The sequence below is a fragment of the Canis lupus genome, chromosome 36, assembly GCF_003254725.2.
Source record: "Canis lupus dingo isolate Sandy chromosome 36, ASM325472v2, whole genome shotgun sequence".
NCBI lineage: Eukaryota > Metazoa > Chordata > Mammalia > Carnivora > Canidae > Canis > Canis lupus.
This window is the reverse complement of record NC_064278.1, coordinates 14,770,842-14,791,032: the sequence shown is the minus strand read 5'-3', so window position 1 is coordinate 14,791,032 and position 20,191 is coordinate 14,770,842. Positions and strand designations below refer to the sequence as shown.

The 20,191-nt window shown below is 34.0% G+C and overlaps 1 protein-coding gene across 7 annotated transcripts in view; it reads right to left on the bottom strand.

The window, feature by feature from the left end:
* The window catches only part of UBR3 (ubiquitin protein ligase E3 component n-recognin 3), a 224,727-nt gene that overhangs the window by 105,213 nt on the left and 99,323 nt on the right, over positions 1–20,191 (bottom strand). For 4 of the 7 annotated variants that reach the window (XM_035697762.2, XM_025460110.3, XM_025460112.3 and 1 more), the window contains exons 20-24: positions 13,893–14,034; positions 10,059–10,163; positions 8,854–9,027; positions 8,638–8,670; positions 6,571–7,031 (exon numbers count right to left, since the gene is read on the bottom strand). In XM_035697762.2, coding sequence (XP_035553655.2) covers positions 6,571–7,031; positions 8,638–8,670; positions 8,854–9,027; positions 10,059–10,163; positions 13,893–14,034 — 915 coding nt within the window. The remainder of the gene's footprint in view (positions 1–6,570; positions 7,032–8,637; positions 8,671–8,853; positions 9,028–10,058; positions 10,164–13,892; positions 14,035–20,191) is intronic. The other 3 variants (XM_025460113.3, XM_025460114.3, XM_025460116.3) reach the window with 1 other exon arrangement.

Here is a 20,191-nt window from a genome sequence, read left to right as displayed (position 1 = left end):
TTTAAATAAAAACTTTTTTTAATTAAAAAATTTTAAAAAAATCTAAAGAACCATAATGGATAGAGCACATTATAGCAGTCTTTTAGTGACTATTTATTATATTGATATACTATAATAATCAAAGATTAAACTGAGATTCTAAGAAGTTATTTCTATTGGAAACCTAAAAAAATTCCTTCATTAACCTGAAATGATTCAAGGATATAGAATACAGTATTAGAAGAATGCTAATAATAATTTTTAGATTATTCACATAACCGTTCCCATCCAATTAGTGGAGATAATCATTAACAGGTATAAAGTACTATGGTCTACCTTGCCATGAGAAATTACATATTTTTGCCAATAATGTTCAAAAAAAATTTAATAATGCTTTTCTAATATTTACTTTAAACATAATTTAGGATCTGGTCTACTTAAGAAAACTTACTTTATTATTTTATAACTACAACTCTTATTTTTACATTGTTTTTGAGCCAAAGTGTTTTTATCCAGGTTGATCATTCACCTTATTCATCAAACTTAACTCTCAAAGGACAATGGCCATTTCAAAAAAAATTAAATCTACTTCTGACCTCTGTTCCTTTCCTGAAAGGCCTGGGGTCAGGGGTTGGTGGGGCGGAGGAGGGTGGAGTGGAGACAATGGCCTAGCGCCTGGTGCCATGATCCAACAGTCTAACGTAAGAGAGCATTCTTGTGGAAAAGGTTAAAAAAATTGATTAGCATACAAGGCTACAGATTTAAAAAGTAGTATCTTCTGAGAATTATGGTTGCCAGGATTCTCACTGTGGGAGCAGGGTAAGAAGTATGGAAAAAGAAAAAGTAAGAATGATTCCTCCGGTGTTGGACTGGAATTGGAATTATCAGTGAACTCACAGTGAACTTAATACCACTCTCCCTGTTCCCTCCACCACCGCTCCCTCACCACACACAAAAACACACATCTTTTCCTAGTTCTGTCTACCAAGATCGACTGAAAATAGTTATATCCCTTAAAATGAACACACGGATTGTGGTTTCTAGATAGAAAGTAACCAAAACTCCTTAGAGAATGCCTAGTTCCAAATTCAAGATGAAGCTGGGCTATCTTCTTGCCCCAGGAAAAAAAGAAAACTCAAAGAATTCTGGGGATACATCAAAAGAACACAGCTGGAAGGCAGTCACACAGGCCAAATCCAGAGTAATTTGAGCTTCAAAATGAATAGCAAGCATATGAGATTGCAACCCATAAAATGAAATAGGAATCCATAAATCCAAACTGACAGAAATAAATGAAAGTTGGTGAGAACAGATATTACAGCATCTCAAAGTACCTCTCCACAAATTACATATTAATTACAAAGGAGAAAAAAGGGATACTTGACAGTCAAGAAGTCTGGCAGATACCCCTTAACCAAGTAATCAATATTAATCCCCAAATGAAACAAACTGAAATCATGTGACACCTGATGGGGCTGTAATCAAAAGAAAATAGCATCACTTCCTTGATATTCCTGACAACAATTCTTAACCTGAATCTAAACATAAGAGGACATAGACAAGCCCAAATGGAGGGACATTCTACAATGTTACTGCCTTGTGTTCTTCAAAAAAGTGACAAGGTTAAGAAAATGAAAGACTGAAGAAACTAATTCCAATTGAAGGAGACCAGAGACAAATAACCAAATTCAATGAGTGATTCTGTACTGGATTTCTTTTGCTAGAAGAAACATTATTGGGCAACTGTCAAAACTTGGGAATCTAAGAATCTTATCATACTCAAATAAATGTTAATTATCTTATTTTGAAAGCTGGATTGTGATTATATATATATTTTTAAAAGTCCTTTTATCTACAGAATACTAAAGTATTCCAAGGTAAAGCAACTTATTCTGAAATGGTCTAGGAAATTCTTTGTATTATCCTTGAAATATTTCAGTAACTTTGAGATTTCTTCAAAAGAAAAAGGCCTTAAGAATTAAATCCATCCTTTATCCAAGATCTATAAAGAACAAACTCAACACCCAAAAAAACTAATAATCCAGTCAAGAAACGGCAGAAGACAGGAACAGATATTTTTCCAAAGAAGCCATACAAATGTCCAACAAACACATAAAAAGATGCTCAACATCAATAGGCATCAGGGAAATACAAAACCACAATGAGATACCACCTCACATTCGTCAGAATGGCTAAAATTAACATGTCAGGAAACAACAAATGTGTGGCAAGGATGTGGAGAAAGGGTAACCCTCTTCAACTGTTGGTAGGAAGGTAAGCTGGTACAGCCACTCTGAAAAATAGTATGGAGGTTCATCAAAAAGTTGAAAATAGAGCTACCCTACAACCCAGCAATTTCACTAGTATTTACCCCAAAGATACAAATGTAGTGATCTGAAGGGGCACCTGCACCCCAATGTTTATAGCAGCAATGTCCACAACAGCCAAACTATGGAAAGAGCCCAGGTATCCATCAACAGAGAAGAGAGGAATGGATAAAGAAGATGTGGTATATAACATAAGGGAATATTACTCAGCTGTCACAAAGGATGAAATCTTCACATTTACCTCAATGTGGATGGAACTGGAGGGTATTACACTGAACAAATAAGCCAATCAGAGAAGGACAATTATCATATGGTTTCACTCACATGTGGAATATAAAAAATAGTGCAGAGGCTCATAAGGGAAGGGAGGGAAAACTGAAAAGGAAGAAATAAGAGAGAGAGACAAACCATGAGAGTCTAGTAACTATAGGAAACTGAAAGTTGTTGGAGGGAAAGAGGGGTGTGGGGTAACTGGGTGTTGGGCATTAAGGAGGGCATGTGATGTGATGAGCACCACATTTTAAATGCAACTGATGAACTGCTGAACTGCATATCTGAAACTAATGATGTAATATATGTTGGCTAATTGAATTTAAATTAAAAAAAAATTAAATCCATCTTCAAAGGACAAAAATTTGCCACCATAAAAGAAACGGGAACAAAAATGTGCCATAGAAGCTGAAAGCATTCTATGGGCCTCCAAAAATGCTACAAGAAACAACAGCATTGACAAAATACATGTTTGATCCCCTACATCACTACTCTGTAAATTTAGTTTTATTAAGTTTCTTTAATTAAAACATTGAGTTATGCCACTCCATAAATCACCTTTACATCTGCATTTATTTTTATTTTTTTAAGATTTTATTTACTTATTCATGAGAGACAGAGAGAGAGAGAGGCAGAAACACAGGCAGAGGGAAAAGCAGGCTCCATGCAGGGAGCCCAGTGTAGGACTTGATCTTGGATCTCCAGGATCAGCCCTGGGCCAAAGGCAGGCGCTAAACCACTGAGCCACCCAGGGATCCCTACAAGTGCATTTAGAGTATATTCATAAAAGAGCACTTCACATAAAAAATCCATATACCAAACATTAGGAAACTTCAAATGTAACTGCTTGGTACCAGCATTAAAATGTACGTCTAGGGCAGCCCAGGTGGCACAGCGGTTTAGCGCCGCCTGCAGCCCAGGGCAAGATCCTGGAGACCCGGGATCGAGTCCCACATCGGGCTCCCTGCATGGAGCCTGCTTCTCCCTCTGCCTGTGTTTCTCCCTCCCTCCCTCTCTCTCTCTCATGAATAAATAAAAATAAAAAATAAATAAAATAAAAAATGCACGTCTACTCTCCCACAACCACATGAGCTTGAAAGACTGTAAGCTCCAGATGATTATGGCTGTCACCTTGATTTCAGCCTTGTGAGACTCTGAGTAGAGAACCCAGTCACACCCCACCTACACTTCAACATACAGAAAATGTGAGTAAATAAATGAATGCTGTTTTTAAGCTGCTTAACAACCACAAAAAAATTCTATACCAACTTGCTATGATTTGCAGAAAAAGAATGTCAATTATTTTTCCCTTGTGAATTTGTTATTAATTTAGGTAATTATTTTCTAAAATTGGGCATAAACGTGAATAAAAATGAAAAGACGAGGAAGTTATGGCCAGACTCAGTACAACTCAGGAATTTTCCATTATTATCCCAAAAGTGGAGACACTGACATTGCACATTGTTTGTTTTTAAGATTTTATTTTATGTATTTATCCATGAGAAACACACAGTGAGAGGCAGAGACACAGGCAGAGGGAGAAGTAGGCTCCACGCAGGGAGCCTGATGTGGGACTCGATCCTGGGACTGGGATCACAACCTGAGCTGAAGGCAGACACTCAACTGCTGAGCCACCCAGGCATCCCATGTCTCGTATTGTTAAACCATCTAAAGGTTTCCTATTTGTATCTTGTTTTCTATGGAGTTACTGTTATAAAAGTAATGCCAAATTTTTCCAGAGATAAGGTAATTGGGAATGGATCACCAATAAATGTTTATAAATTCTTTGGCCTCTTTTATGAAACTTAATCCAAAATCCAAAATAAATTGAGAAAAGATACTGTGAGAAGCATAGTGAAATTCAAATAAATTCATCTTAATCCTTAGTTTTCTGTTACAGAATTAGCTTCAAGGCCTTGTCAGTATCATTATCACCACTCAAAGGAAACAAAGCCCAAAAGGGGGGGTACCTTTAAATTTTTTCAGAGTATTATTTATTACAACAGCATTAGGGCTCTATAAAAATAGCATCTGAACTACTCCAGTATCACATTTAGTATGAGTAATGATTACAAAACAAACCAAAATAACCAAATAAAATAAACTTTGATTCACTAAAAGTTTATCTTCTTTAAAAAAAGACATTATTCCATAACCAAGAAAATATCACCAATTTAAGAGGTTAACAAAAATTAAAATTTTACCCAGTTTTCAGCCTTCTAATTTTATCAATAGATCTATTAAATCTTAGGAAATTACTAATTCAAAATTAATGAACTGTCACATAAATGATATGTTATTTATAACAACTATTTATGAAGTACTGTAAGAAATAAAACTCTCCTACATTCTTTTTTTCCCTAAGATTTATTTATTTATTTGAGAAGAGAATGCAGAAGTTTGGGGAGAGGCAAAAGGAGAGGGAGAAGCAGACTCTCTGAGGAGCAAGGAGTCACTGATGCAGGGCTCGATCCCAGGACCCTGGAATTATGATGTGAGCTGAAGGCAGACACTCAACCAATTGAGTCACCCAGGCACCCTTCTCCTACATTCCTAATATACTAAAGGCTTTTTTATATACTATAACAAATTTAATTACATCATAAATGAAGTACAACTATATATGTGATTTAAATTGCTCCTGGTACAGTTAGTTACCAAAAGTTGGCCTTCTAACTACTGAATCAAAGAGAACTGCCAACCTTATCTGAACTTGTGTAGCATAATCTCACTATATTTCTTCCTTTCTAAACCCTCTTGACTGCTTTCTACAGTGTTCTTCCTCTTCCACTCTAGCCATCACTTTTCAGTTACCTTTATAGGTGACTTCCTCAATCATTTCCTTTAATGTTTTTCTTATTCTATAAAAGTTCTATATTAAGTATTCTCAATTCTTATTGTACACAGTCTTCCATATGTAAGCCTTTACTACCTGTATACCCACATCTATAGCTCTAACTCAGAACTCTCCCCTAAGTCTCAAGCCCATCTCCAGCCAAATGTCCTCTTTAAACTCAGTAATGTACAAAACTGGGCATATCAACTTTATTGCTAAGCCTAAGCCTCTCTTATCTTGGTCCTCCAGTATCCTCTCCCCATCCTCCCCTATCTTGGTAAACAGAAACGAAGATTTTTTTTTTTAATTCACAAATATGATTTAACAGTGGTGTCTGGATGATTACGTCAGTAGACCATGCAACTCTTGATCTCAAGGTGATGAATTTGAGTCCCACATTGAGGGTTAAGAGTTCACTTAAATAAAATTTTTTCAGTTTAAAATTTTTAAAAGCACTTTATGATTTAACAACAAAATAAAAGAAACTTAAAGTTCCAAAAACTAGAGACAGATTAAAGATTTTATTTATTTATTCATGAGAAACAGAGAGAGAGAGAGAGAGAGGTAGAGACACAGGCAGAGGTAGAAGGAGGCTCCATGCAGGGAGCCCGATGTGGGACTCGATCCTAGGTCTCCAGGATCATGCCCTGGACCAAAGGCAGCACTAAACCACTGAGCCACCCAGGCTGCCCCATAAGTATGTCTTTAAAATATTACTTGTTTAATAAATAGTAATCACACGTTGAAAACATATGACTGGAAAAGATCAAAAGAACTAAATCAAATTTTTACTCTGAGAAATATTTTTTAATTTTCTATTCTCATTTAAAGTTGAACTGACAATAATTTTTGAAAATAGCAGAATTAGATAACCTACAGTAGTAACAAAAGTAGTAATTTTGTAAAGGGGCCTGTCTACAAGTTTAGGGTAGTAATTTAATGTTGGGGTCACTAACTCTTGTCTTCTCACCCTCAACTAACTCCAGCATAATACATGCCCAAGCACTGACTGTATTTGGCTCCTTTTATCTTACAAACTAATCAGCTACGATTATAGCTGTTAAACACTCTGGTGATTAGCCACAGATGGCCAAAAAGGGGATATATCAAATCTTCAACTGTACCATACATGTTTAAAACATGAAAAATAAAAATTACCTTTCTTCTTTGTCCAGTGTTTTCTTCTCTGCTGCAGTGATTTTTTTTGGTGGTACAGGAGGGGTCACTTTTCTACATATCTCTTCAATGATGCGTTTGTTCATTCTGCTTTGCAGTGCGGCTTTTAATAAAATTCTTTCTACTGCAGTTATACCATCTCCATGATTATATTTAGGAATTTCTGGTTGGATTAAAATTTCTATGTCATCAAGCCAAGGAGGATAGTAGGAGTTCTGTTTTCCTGAGAGTTTATGATGAAGTTTAATTAGCAAAGACAATATGCTTTCTTTAATTTCCAAAATGGCCGTAGTTAATTGTGGAGCTGAACCAGGAGCAGACCATTTACTTGAAGTTTTGGGACGAACCACCTGATTAGCTTCACTGCTACTGCGATTGATGATCTCTTGAAACTTCTTTCTACGCTCTGCTACTAAGCTGAAAACTTGAGCTGTACCAGAATTCTACCATTAAAAAAGAGAAAGAAAAATCAAGAGAAGTTATTCAGTATTAAGTGTAAAAACATATTAATACTACATTTTCCAAAGGGAATGTTCAAAGTCATCTGAAGATTTATTCAATAGATTTGCCCTTTAAGTAAATCTGTCCCTTCACTTCTCTTAAATACATTTAGTCTCAATCTGGAAACAACTCTGGGGAGAAAGGTGGTTATCCATGATAACACCTCTTTTCTCACCCACCTAGGTCTATCTACCAGAGAAAGTAAACAAAGCTTGAATAGTATTAATACCAATATTTTTTTTTATTATTAATACCAATATTAAAGAGGAATCATACACTAAGTTCCTCACCAGTTTACAGGAAAAAAAAATGTTTCACTCAAGAATACTATACTCTTCTAATGAAACATCATGTGCCAACTATACTTTTATTAAAAAAAAGAATTCTCTCTACTTTTACAAGACTGCTACATTTTCTAGTAAATTATAAATTTTTTCCTAAATTAACGAATCTGAACTGTTAATTAATTTCATTTTTAAAGAAATTCAAAGTTTGAAAATTACTTCTAACAAATGCTTAGTCTGCTTTAGTTTCACTAAAATGAAATATAAAGATAAAAAATCGAACTGATCTTTTTCATGTTTGAATATCACTATAATTTATTTGAACAGATTTTTAAAATATTTCCCTCAATAATTTATCTTCTAAATAGCCTTTTGTCAAAGCAGTCAAGTTGCATCAGAGCTCTTAGAAATCATCTTTTAATTAAGATTCGAGTCAGTTTAACAGATTTAATTTTTTAAGCAAGCATAGAAAGGGTGCTCCAATATCAGTTGAGCTTTTATGAGGTAAATTATAGTTTATGCTGCTTTTTAACATCCAAACTGATTTTCAAAGTATTCTGTACCACCAGTAGAGGCAAATCTGCCTTTTATTAAAATTCCAATTTGAACAAAATTCTTTATGGTATTCACAGTAAAAATATGTTGTTAAAGGCAAAGAAAGATCCTATAAATGGACTCTACTAGGAGAAAGGTCTGATTCAGTGCTCTCTACTCACAAAAATAGATTGTAGGGATTAGACATGTTTAAGTTTAGTTACTTGGCATGTCATTTCAAGATTTTTCATTTCTGCCTTTAAAAATTAGTTAATTAAGCTACATGCAATGAAAAGGCTGGTTTTCAAACTAAATCCAAATATAAATATATTGAGATTTTGTGGGCTTATTTTATCAAAGTTAATTGCCATAGGAAGCAAAAAAAAAAATCTATAAATGGACATGCTACCAGCAATTAAATTTATTTTGATTTAGGAAACATTCACTTTTAAGATGTTAGTAACAATGCTAAATGCAAACAGACCCAAATGTGTTGCTTATAATTCATCCAAAATCCTAAGAAAAACCCACTATTAAATACTAAGTATTACTTCAATATGAATTTTCTTTAAAAATTAAGCCTAAATCACTATATTAAACACACACATTAAGCTTTTTAAAAAATTTAACCATATTAAACACACACATATACACACAAATACTTCAAAGTGTTTTCCGATTTCCAGTTAAAGCCATATTGCTAGTTAATGCAAATATCAAATACATCTACCTCTCTTTGAAGAACTTTTGGCCTTCGTGAATTCTGGCAGATTAAAGGAAAAAGATGTGTGAGGCAAAAGTTGCTTAGATGTACAGAGGAAACAAAAGACAATTTAAAGTTACGTACAACCACATTTTGCTTTTTAGTATCACAGGATGATCTAAACAATATATTCCAACATGACATGGAGACTTTCCTTTTCATCTTTCTCTCTTCTACACTTACTTGTAAAGAACTCAAGCTGTCAGAGCTGGTACTTGCAGGTGAGTCTCTCTTTACTTCGGGAGCAGTCTCTGGAACTCTCACCCTAACATAGTTTATAAAGTGTCGCATGTTTGACACTAAGTTACTGCCAGGAAACCAACTGTCATGACAACGTTCTGGTCCACATACTGATACCTAAAACATGAAAATAATGAATATGAAACCTTGCCAAGTCAGGTCTAATGTACAAAGGAGTTGTAGCTAACCTAAATAATCACCCACCATTTGTCTTATTTCTGAATCCTTTATAGTCTCATCTTCAAATTATAAAGTGCTAATAAACCCAAATTCAAACATCGAATATAAGAATAAATTTCTCAATACTAATATGGGTAAGTTCAACGGAAGTCAACTAAATTTATCCTGAAAAAAAAATACATTTTTCAATCTAGAAATACTTAACAGTACAGAATATTTTTCAGCATCTATTCATAATAACTCATAATACATAATACAATCAATGATAACTTGACTATATTATGAGTCATTATATTTGTAGGAAGTCTGAAAAAAATCAACCAAAAGTCTGACCTAGTCAGAAATATTAATGATCTTTTAATATCTATGAAAGAATATATGTTGATTCAACTTAGACAACATATTGCCTAGTCTTTTTACTTTGTTTTTTGCTGTTAACTGTGCTGTGCTGTATTTTGTCTTTTTGGAGAAAGGGGAACTTGTATAATCAATCTGTAGTAACAACTGCTTTTATTGAAAAGATACTTCTAAAGTCCTATAACATATTAACAACTTGTATTTTCAAGTACTTTAAAAATTCTCCCATATTACAATATTACTTCATTAACTTAAAACCTTTCCAGAGAGAATCTGATACTCAAAAACAATCCCTGATAAAATTACTAGGATTTCCAGACATAATAAGTCCTAACACAATTATTTATCAGTAATCAATGTTTTTAGCATAACACCAACTGCATTAGCCATTTTTCTTAGATATGTACACTATGAATTACAAATCACAAATTCAATATCATAAGAGTGAAACCTCTAAAACATACGTATTTAAAGATCAAAAAGGGCCTTTTCCAGTAGTTAAGAATATCTTACGCATATAATGAATCTATAAATACGTTTACAGATGACACACTACCTTTGTTAAGGCACTTTGTAACTTTAATATTTAAAAATATAAGAAACTTACTTACCTCTTCATCTGAATCCTCTTCAGTTGAATTTTCAAGTCCTAATTCGATCAGATATAAAACCATGCAGAGTACGTGTTCTGACAGATTTTGATGATCCATCAAAATCTTTAAAGAGGGAAAAAATGCCTCATAATTACTTTTTTCAATAAATATATTTAAGTATCCAAGACATGTTATAGATGAAAAATAACATAACCATATATGTGTATATATATATACACACACAGCATGATCAAAAAATAAGTAAAGCCACATCTTGGTGAAAGGACAAACTATAATCAAAAGAAAACGTTCCCTCCCAAGATCACACAGAATTAGAAGCAATATCTAGAAATACTGGGTTCATGGATTTCTAAAGGTACCATGTTAAGTAGTCCACTAAATTCATTATTATATGCTAGTATCTAATAAAATAATTTAACAAGAATATTTTGCATTCTCATTTGCTGATATTCTTTTCCTGACAAAAATACCAGATAAATAAGTGTACTAAATAGGATAATTCATGCAAATGTGTTTAGCATAGCACCTGGCATGTAACTGCAAGCCCAATAAATATTTATAGAATATTAATGTTCTTAAAATGTCTCTAAAATTAAAGTTCTTGGCCTGAGTATTTTGTGCAGTTGAGTAAATGTATGTGTTAGTATATGGTTTATATGGGTGAGAAAGCAAAAAGGGATGCAACTAAAAGAGAGGCTTCTCTGAGGAAACGTCGAGAATCTGACCTTATGTAGATTACACATTGCAAGTTTTACACATCTTATGCAGGATTTCAGAACTAGCCTACAACAATCATTCATTCATTCAATATGATACAACAAAAACTGGAAGATACCTAAAACACCATAAGAAAAAAATCGCCTGGCAACCATCATGTTCTCCTCATTATAAGGAAGCCATCTGACCAAATGATGGAAGGGGTAAAAAGATGAGGTTCTGGCCTTGCCAGCTGCAGGTGAGACTGTCAAGAGTACAAAAGAGGACACTGTAGGATGGGCCTCATAGAAACTAATCAAATGGCTGGGTGGGCTTAAAAAAGGACTTAGTCACCTAAGAGCTAATTTATTCTGACTAAAGAATAAACGCTTTCAGTTAGCTGCCTTTCTAATGTTTATTTTGACTACTAAGAAGGCTTTTCTTTTTCTGTTCATCTTTTGTGTGAGGAAAGTAAACCTCCAAAAACCTTTTAAAAATCTATTTTATACAAATTATGTATATACCTAGATTTTTGACCTTGAACAACAGATTCTGGCCTCAGTTTTCTCATCTTTAACTGGAATAATAGGGGCACCTGGGTGGCTCAGTGGTTGAGCATCTGCCTTTGGCCCAGGGTATGATCCCAGGATCCTGGAATTGAGTGCTGCACCAGGCTCCCCACAGGGAGACTGCTTCTTCCTCTGCCTCTATGTCTCTGCCTCTCTCTGTGGCTCTCATGAATAAATAAAATCTTTTTTAAAAAATGGAATAATAGACCAGAATTATTGTGAGGATTACACAAGTTAACATCTGTAATTTATGTAGTACAGTATTTATCAATTGGTGTTCGACAAACAGTAGGCAGATGGTAGGAGGAATGCAGCAGGAGGAGGTGACTGAAGGCTGGGAGGCCATAGAGGTTCACCCTTTCTAATCCACTACTTTACAGAAAGGAAACTAAGGCTTGGCCACACACCCCACTAGTATAAGCAATTCTAGAACAGATTTCAGACTCCCAACTATGCCTCCTCTTGATAAATAAAACATTACTAACTAAACTCAAATTTTGGCTTGAAATTCTGTGGCAGTACATCTTACAGTTTCAAATGAATAACTTAAAAGCTAAGGAAAAAATTGACTAAGAATGATTTTCTAAGTTTTATTAACATGTTCTATATTAATGTTTTTTAACATTAAACATGGGAGATGAGATGCTGTCCTGACACTAATGTTTAGAAAGTTGACTTGCCAATGCAATGTCAATTAGAGAAGTTTTTTCTATCACTAGAGTTAAGAATTTATAAAGTTGAGATTTTTAAAAATTGTTCATAATAATCTTATAACAACTAAAACACTGCTTTTCTATTTTTGATAATACGCTATTTTTACACTAAGCAAATGAAATGACTGAAAAATATAACTGAAAAGAATACAAATTATTTGCAGTAAGGCTTCTTTAATTTTTTATATCATGAATTATTGACCTATTACTTATTACTGTTACCACAGTACTCAGCTTCACCATCTGAACTAGTTTTTTAACCTTTAAAACTCAGTAATTATGTCTGGAAAGTAAGAAGAAAGCTTTCACTCATGAAGATTTTTGCTAGAATTAAACAAAGTATGTAAGTAGTATTTAAAACAAAAATCTTGTTTATGTAAGCATCCAAAAAATGTCTGTAAATATGGCAGCCCCGGTGGCGCAGCAGTTTAGCGCCTGCCTTTGGCCCAGGGCGCGATCCTGGAGACCCGGGATCGAATCCCACGTCGGGCTCCCGGTGCATGGAGCCTGCTTCTCCCTCTGCCTGTGTCTCTGCCTCTCTCTCTCTCTCTCTCTATCATAAATAAATAAAAATTAAAAAAAATTAAAAAAATAAAAAATGTCTGTAAATACAAATATCTATTTAACAAAAAAATTCTACCTTTTTGATGAAGAATATTTTAATTCATTTTACTGAATAATCATCTCAGAAATTAATGAAAATAATTCAATTTGAGGCAGATGTCTAAAATCTTAACAGGAATAACTTTTATAAATAAGATGAAAAAGTGGTCATGGGGTAAAGCTGAAAGAATGAGGGGTACAGAAATCTAAAAGTATTATTTCATTACAAAGCAAACATTAAAGAAAACAACCAAATGTCTACCTAACTAAATGCAATGTATCTTTTTTAAGTAATCAAAAAAATGTGTATATAGTCATTAGAAATTTGCATAATTAAATATGCTCTTTAAAATTTTCTTTTAATTTTTCAAATTCTAATTAGGAATAAGAAGCTATAGTTTTTCTTTTCTGTGTATTAGAAATCTGCATAATAAATAAGCTCTTTAAAAATTTCTTTTAATTTTTCTAATTGTAATTAGGAATAAGAAACAGTTTTTCTTTTCTGTGTAACATTTATCATGTCTATACTTACTTTATTGATGTCTATAGTTATTTTATCTATATGATACGACTATATAGTTTTTTTGTCTTTAATTTCTTACCCAAGTTAGATAATAAATATGCCTGTTATATATTTACATATACTCTACAATATCATGATTGCAATTTCTGAGTACACAGCTAATGTTAGTCAAATAAATAAATAAATAAATCAGCTCTACGATAAGAAAACCCAAGAATAAAACAAATTCTAGGTAGCAAAAAAATAAAAGCATCTATCTTTTCAGAAAGTTTCTGAGGTATTTACTAAAGCAAATTCTTAAGACTGCCACATAGAAAACCATTCAAATCCCTCCATGTCACATTTCTGATCAGAGAGAAAAAACAAAGAAAATAATCTGAAACACAAGGTCACTGGCCCTCATGGCTTAGTTTTGTCTTTTTAATGGATTCTGGTGGCTGTTTGGTCCCTATTGTTCATTTCATTTCTCCTAGTTTTACAGTATTTCACTTTTTATTCTATAAGAACCATAGATATTTCTATCTGAAACTGGATAAGATGAATAGTTTCCCACAAAGAATGGTATAGCTACTCCATTTTCAACTTAGAATATATAAATACAAAAAAAAAGAATAAATACACTTTGCTTTATAAGTAGTACTTTTACATAAATATTATGTTAACATTTTTATTGGAAAAATGGAAATAAATTCTAATCTCAGTCTTTCTATTCAAATTACTACTGTACCTTGTAAAGCAGAGTGAATAGCACAATGTGTAAAGTTTTACAGTGCAAAAGTCTCATAAGACCTTTATAGCTGGGATGGAGTGGCGTCCTTTTCTTATAGGGAGGCCAGGGATTTCCAGGGAATTTTCCACTCTGTTTTAAACTGTAAAAATAAAGCAAAACTAAAATTAGATGATAGACTCAAGATTAAACTGTGGTTTAAGTAGTGATTTATAGGGGTGCCTGTTTGGCTCAGTTGGTTAAGCATCTGCCTTCAGCTCAGGTCATGATCCTAGAGTCCAGGGATTGAGCCCCACGTTGGGCTCCCTGCTTGGAAGGGAGTCTGCTTCTCCCTCTCCACCCTGCTCCTCTCCCTGCTTGCATTTTCTTTCTTGCTCATTCTCTCAAATAAATAAATAAACAAATAAATAAAATCTTTTAAAAATAACAGCGATTTGTACATAATTTTCTCATATTTTTCTACGCAGTACCATTTTTAATCAAATTGCTCAAAAATGCCAAACACATATCTATGCTTTCACAATAAACATTATTATTTCTTTTTGTATTAGATAAAAACAAGTAGGGAAACCTAAGCTGAAAACTAGAAAAAACTATATGAATAGGAAATGTTAATAAAAGGAAAGAAACAAAGAATACAATGTAAACTACTAAACAAAGAAATTTCCAGTTGCAATAATTGAAAAAAAAAAAATAGATAACCTAAAAATTCTCCCACCTACCAATGGCTTAGAGAGCTGGACAAAACATAAAATGTAATCCTCTGAATGCATATTTGAACTCACAAAACAGAAAGTGAAGTTCCCCAGTTACCAGAAAAAGAACAAGGAATTAACAACAAGCACTAACATGGGTTTACCAATGGTTTTAAAGTCCTTGAACAGGGATCCCTGGGTGGCGCAGCCGTTTGGCGCCTGCCTTTGGCCCAGGGCGCGATCCTGGAGACCCGGGATCGAATCCCATATCGGGCTCCCGGTGCATGGAGCCTGCTTCTCCCTCTGCCTGTGTCTCTGCCTCTCTCTCTGTGTGACTATCATAAGTAAATAAAAAAAAAAAAAAAAAATAAAGTCCTTGAACAAGTAGATCTCAAAGTAAGAGGCTCACACAAGGCTTAGAGATGGAATGAGAGCTCACATAAAGCTGACACCTTTGAAGAGCTTCACCCTCAATGAAAGGATAATTCACAAGGAAAAATAAGAAAGCTTATCTGTCTCTTCTGTGGTGCAAGAACAACAGGCTCCCCAGGAAGATAATGATAATTAACTTATGTACAAGTAACAGCAGACTCAAAACACAAAAGGTAAAATTTGAGAGAATTACAGAGAAACTGACAAATTCACAATCATAACAGAAGATATTAACACATTTCTAACAGAAAGCCCAAGGAAAAAAAATTGCTAAAGACTTTGATGATTTCTTAAAGATTTATTTATTTTAGAGAAAGACAGAATGTGTATGAGGGGGTGGACAGAGGGAAAGAGAATCTCAAGCAGACTCCCCATTGAGCATGGGGCCCAACACAGGGCTCAATTCCACAATCCTGAGACCATGACCAGAGCCAAAATCAAGAGTCAGACACTTCACTGACTGAACTACACAGAAGCCCCTGGATTTTGAAGATTTTTAACAACATAATTAATAAGCTTGAGCCAAAAGACAAATAAAGAACATCCCATAATTAGAAAATACATATAATTTTAAACGCACTTAGAATATTTATGAAAATTTTAAAAATACTAAGATTGAAAGTAAATTTCAAAAAATACCCCAAAAATGGATATATGGGCCTTGACCACTTGTCACAAAGTAAATAAAACTAGAAATCCACTAAATGATAATGCAAAACTTCAGACATGTAGACATTTTATAACATGATGTTCTTAGAAACTCACACAGAATTATAATCATAATAGAATTTTAAATTTAGAGCCTAAACTATATAGAAAAACTTGTGGAATACAACTAAAACAGTACTTAGGAAAACCCCAGTATTAAATGCATGTGTTTTTGTAAAAAGTCAAAAACCGAGTGTCGGGATCCCTGGTGGCTCAGCGGTTTAGCGCCTGCCTTTGGCCCAGGGCGTGATCCTGGAGACCCGGGATCAAGTCCCACGTCAGGCTCCCTGCATGGAGCCTGCTTCTCCCTCTGCCTGTGTCTCTGCCTCTCTCTGTGTCTCTATCACGAATAAATAAATAAAATCTTAAAAAAAAAAAAAAAAAACAACTAAGTGTCTAAGGGAGAAAATCCAAATTAAATTGAAAGAAGATAATAATAAAGAAGAAAAAGGTACAAAATAGAAAACAAGGGAGAAAAGAAACAACAAAATCAAGGTTTATTCTTAAAAAAAAAAATAGTAAAACTGGCTGTCCTCTGAGAAAACTAATCAAGAATAAGAAACAGCAAACAAATAATAGGAATAAAAAGGCAAAGATAATTTTTTATTATTATATACTTGAGACAAAATAAAATATTTCCTAGAAAAATAAAACTTGACTGTCCTTCTCAAAAAGAAATAAAAATCCCAAGTAAGGCTATAAGCTTTTTAAAAAGTGAGTTAGTTTTAAATTACACTCCTAAAAAAATAAAATAAATAAATAACACTCCTCTCACATAAATAAATGAATGAATGAATGAATGAATAAATAAATAAATAGATGGATAGATAGATAAAGAAATAAAGAAATAAAGAAAATTACATGAGGCCCAGGTAGTTAAATAGGAAAGTTTTATCAAATCTTCAAGAAATATCCACATAAATAAGAATGAAGTTGGACCACCACCTTACATCACCTGTAAAAATTACCTGAAAATGTATCAAAAACTGAAATATAAGAGCTAAAACTATAAAACTCTTAGAAGAAAACATAGGCTTAAGTCTTTGTAACCCTGGATTAAGCAATAGATACGATACCAGAAGCACAAGCAACAAAAGAAAAAACTAGATAAATTGAACTTCATTAAAGTTAACTTTTGTGCATCAAGAGATACTCAAAAAGTGAAAAGACAACCCACATATGACAGAATAGCAAAAATATTTATGAATCCTATTCCTGATGTTAGTATTCATAATATATAGAGCTCTTTAAATTCAGTAACAAAAAGTTAATCCAATTAAAAATGGGCAAAAAGGGCAGCCCTGGTGGCGCAGCGGTTTAGCGCCGCCTGTAGCCCAGGGCGTGATCCTGGAGACCCCAATCGAGTCCCACGTCAAGTTCTCCGTATGGTGCCTGCTTCTCCCTCTGCCTGTGTCTCTGCCTCTCTCTCTCTCTCTCTCTCTCTCTCTCTCTGTCTCTATGAATAAATAAATTTTTTTAAAAAAATGGGCAAAAAATCTCGGTAGTTCTCCAAAGATGATGCACAAACGGCTAATAAATACATGAAAATATGCTCAACATCATTAGCCATCAGGGAAATGCAAATCAAAACTACAATGAGATACCAGTTCATACCCACAAGGATGGCTGTAATCAAAAAGACAGATTATAAGTGTTAGTAAGAAGAAGAAGAAACTGGAACCCTCATACACTGCTCACAGGAATGTATAAAGCTGAAGCTGCCTTGGTAAACAATCTGGTAGCTCCTTTAACAATTAAACATAGAGTTACCATATGACCTAGCATTTCCACTCACAGGCATATACTCAAGAGAAATGAAATATAATCATACAAAAATTTATGCACAGATGGTCATAGTAACATTATTCAAAATAACCCCAAAGGGAAAAGAACCCAAGTATCCATTAACTGATGAATGGATAAATAAAAGTGGGATATCCTCACTATAGGAGTACTGTTTGGCAATAAAAAAAAAAAAATGCTTCTGATACATGCTAGAATGTAGATGAACCTTGAAAGCATTATGCTAAGTAAAAGAAGCTAGTCACAAAAGAACGCATTTGATTCTATGTATATGAAATGTCCAAAATAGGTAAATCCATAGAAACGGAAAGCAGATTAATAGTTGTCTATGACTGGAGGGCTGGGGAAAATGCATAATTAATTGAAAATGAATATGGGGTTTCTTTATTTAGAGTAAGGAAAATTTTTTGAAATTATTATAGTGGGGCAGCCTGGGTGGCTCAGTTGTTTGGCGCCACCTTCAGCCTAGGGCCTGACCCTTGAGAGCCAGGCCTGAGTCCCACATCACGCTCCCTGCATGGAGCCTGCTTCTTCCTCTGCCTGTATTTCTGTCTCTCTCTGTCTCTGTCTCTGTCTCTGTCTCTCTCTCTCTGTGTCTCTCATGAATAAATAAAATCTTTTTTTTTTTTTTTTTTTAAATTTTTTTTTTTTTAATTTTTATTTATTTATGATAGTCACAGAGAGAGAGAGAGAGAGACAGAGACACAGGCAGAGGGAGAAGCAGGCTCCATGCACCGGGAGCCCGATGTGGGACTCGATCCCGGGTCCCCAGGATCACGCCCTGGGCCAAAGGCAGGCGCCAAACCGCTGCGCCACCCAGGGATCCCGAATAAATAAAATCTTTAAAAAAAGAAATTATTATAGTGATAGCACAATTCTGTGAATATACTAAAAACTACCTACTAAATTGTCCACTTTAAATGGGTGAATTGTATTGTAGGTGAATTATATCTAAATAAAGCTGCTTAAAAAAATTTCAAAAACAAATAATCTTAATCTCCTGAGATACATTTTAGAAAATAGCAAAAAGGTAAAAGATACATAAATAATTCCATGATGCTAATATACATTGTTACCAATATAAAGACAACATGATACAAAAAATTTCTAAGACTATATTCCTCTGAGTATAATGGGGAAAAATTTTTTAATGAGTAAACCATAACAAGCAATTATTTTTTAAAAGTACATTATCACAAGATTGGGTTTCCCCAATAATGCAAAGATATCTGGATTGCAAACCATCATCTACACAGATGCAAGAAAAGCATTTGATAAAATTAAAAACTCAATCATAATAAAAATTCCTAGTAGGGCTGCACTAAAAAAAATCTTCCTCAATCTGATACAAAACCACTAAAGTAAACATTATATCTATTGGTGACACATTTGAAAGGTGTTAGAAACGAGACAAGAATGCTTTTCAGGTCTATTACTCATTTAACCCATCCCCTCTGGTAACTGGTGGAAGGACATGGGTTAAATGAGTCATAGGGACTAAGGAGTGCATTTGTTGTGATGAGGACCTGGTGATGTATGGCATTGCTGAATCACTATATGGTACACCTGAAACTAATATAACATTGTATGTTAACTGGAATTAAAATAAAAACTTAAAAAGATGGCATTTCAGGGAGTCTGGTTGGCTCAGTTGGTTAGGCATCTGGCTTTAGCTTGGGTTGTGATCCCAGGGTCCTGGGACCGAGCCTGGCTTCTCCCTCTCTCTCTGCCTGCCACTCCCCTTACTTGTGCTCTCTGTCAAATGAATAAACAAAAATATTTTTTTAAAAGATGGCATTTCTACTGAATTAATCTAGATGCTGTTAATTAATTTCAATCAGCACAATTTCAATCAAAATCCAACATGTTTCATCATTAAGTTTGACATGGTCATCATAAAATTCTAGGCAAAGAGCCAAGAATAAATATTATAAATAGAAGAAAGAAGAGAGAGGAGAAGAAGGAAGAAAAGAGGATGTGAAGAAAGGTGAGAGAGAAACAACAATATTTGTGATAGTATGGGATTAATTTACAGAATGAACAGAAGAGAAACAGATCTATATATACAGATACCTGATACAGTCAACTGCCTTTATTCAAGTAGTTATGTTCTATAAAGTCACCACAAACAAAATTATTGCTCCTAGGAGAAATACAAGATTAGGTTCCTGCAAGTCTGGGTCATTTTGTTAATCAAAATTCCATTTGCATTATATTTGCCAATGTCCTTGTAAATCAAGACAGTCCTATCAACAATGAAAACCTGCTCTTTCACATGACCCTTTTCTGTATAACTCTTAGCAAGTATTTTTAAAATTCTTCTCCCTCAGGATCTATAGAACCTGCCTTGCCTGAAAATTTAAAAATTTTCACATTATATTATTTTTTGAAACATGCAAGCCAGCCAGCACTAGTGGAAAAAAGTTTAACATTTTCCTGACCCTTGCTAAATGTGACAGGAATTTCTTTACGCTATACACTACATTTTTTATCAGTCATCATCTCAAAAGTCCACAAATTTAGCTTTTAACCTTTCCATAGCTTCATCACACACTACAATTGCTACTTCAGTACTTTTTGGAATGACCTCATGCATAGATCAGTGAATTTCCTCTACCTCTTTCTGGATGTACCATTCTATTGATTCATTACCACGGAACT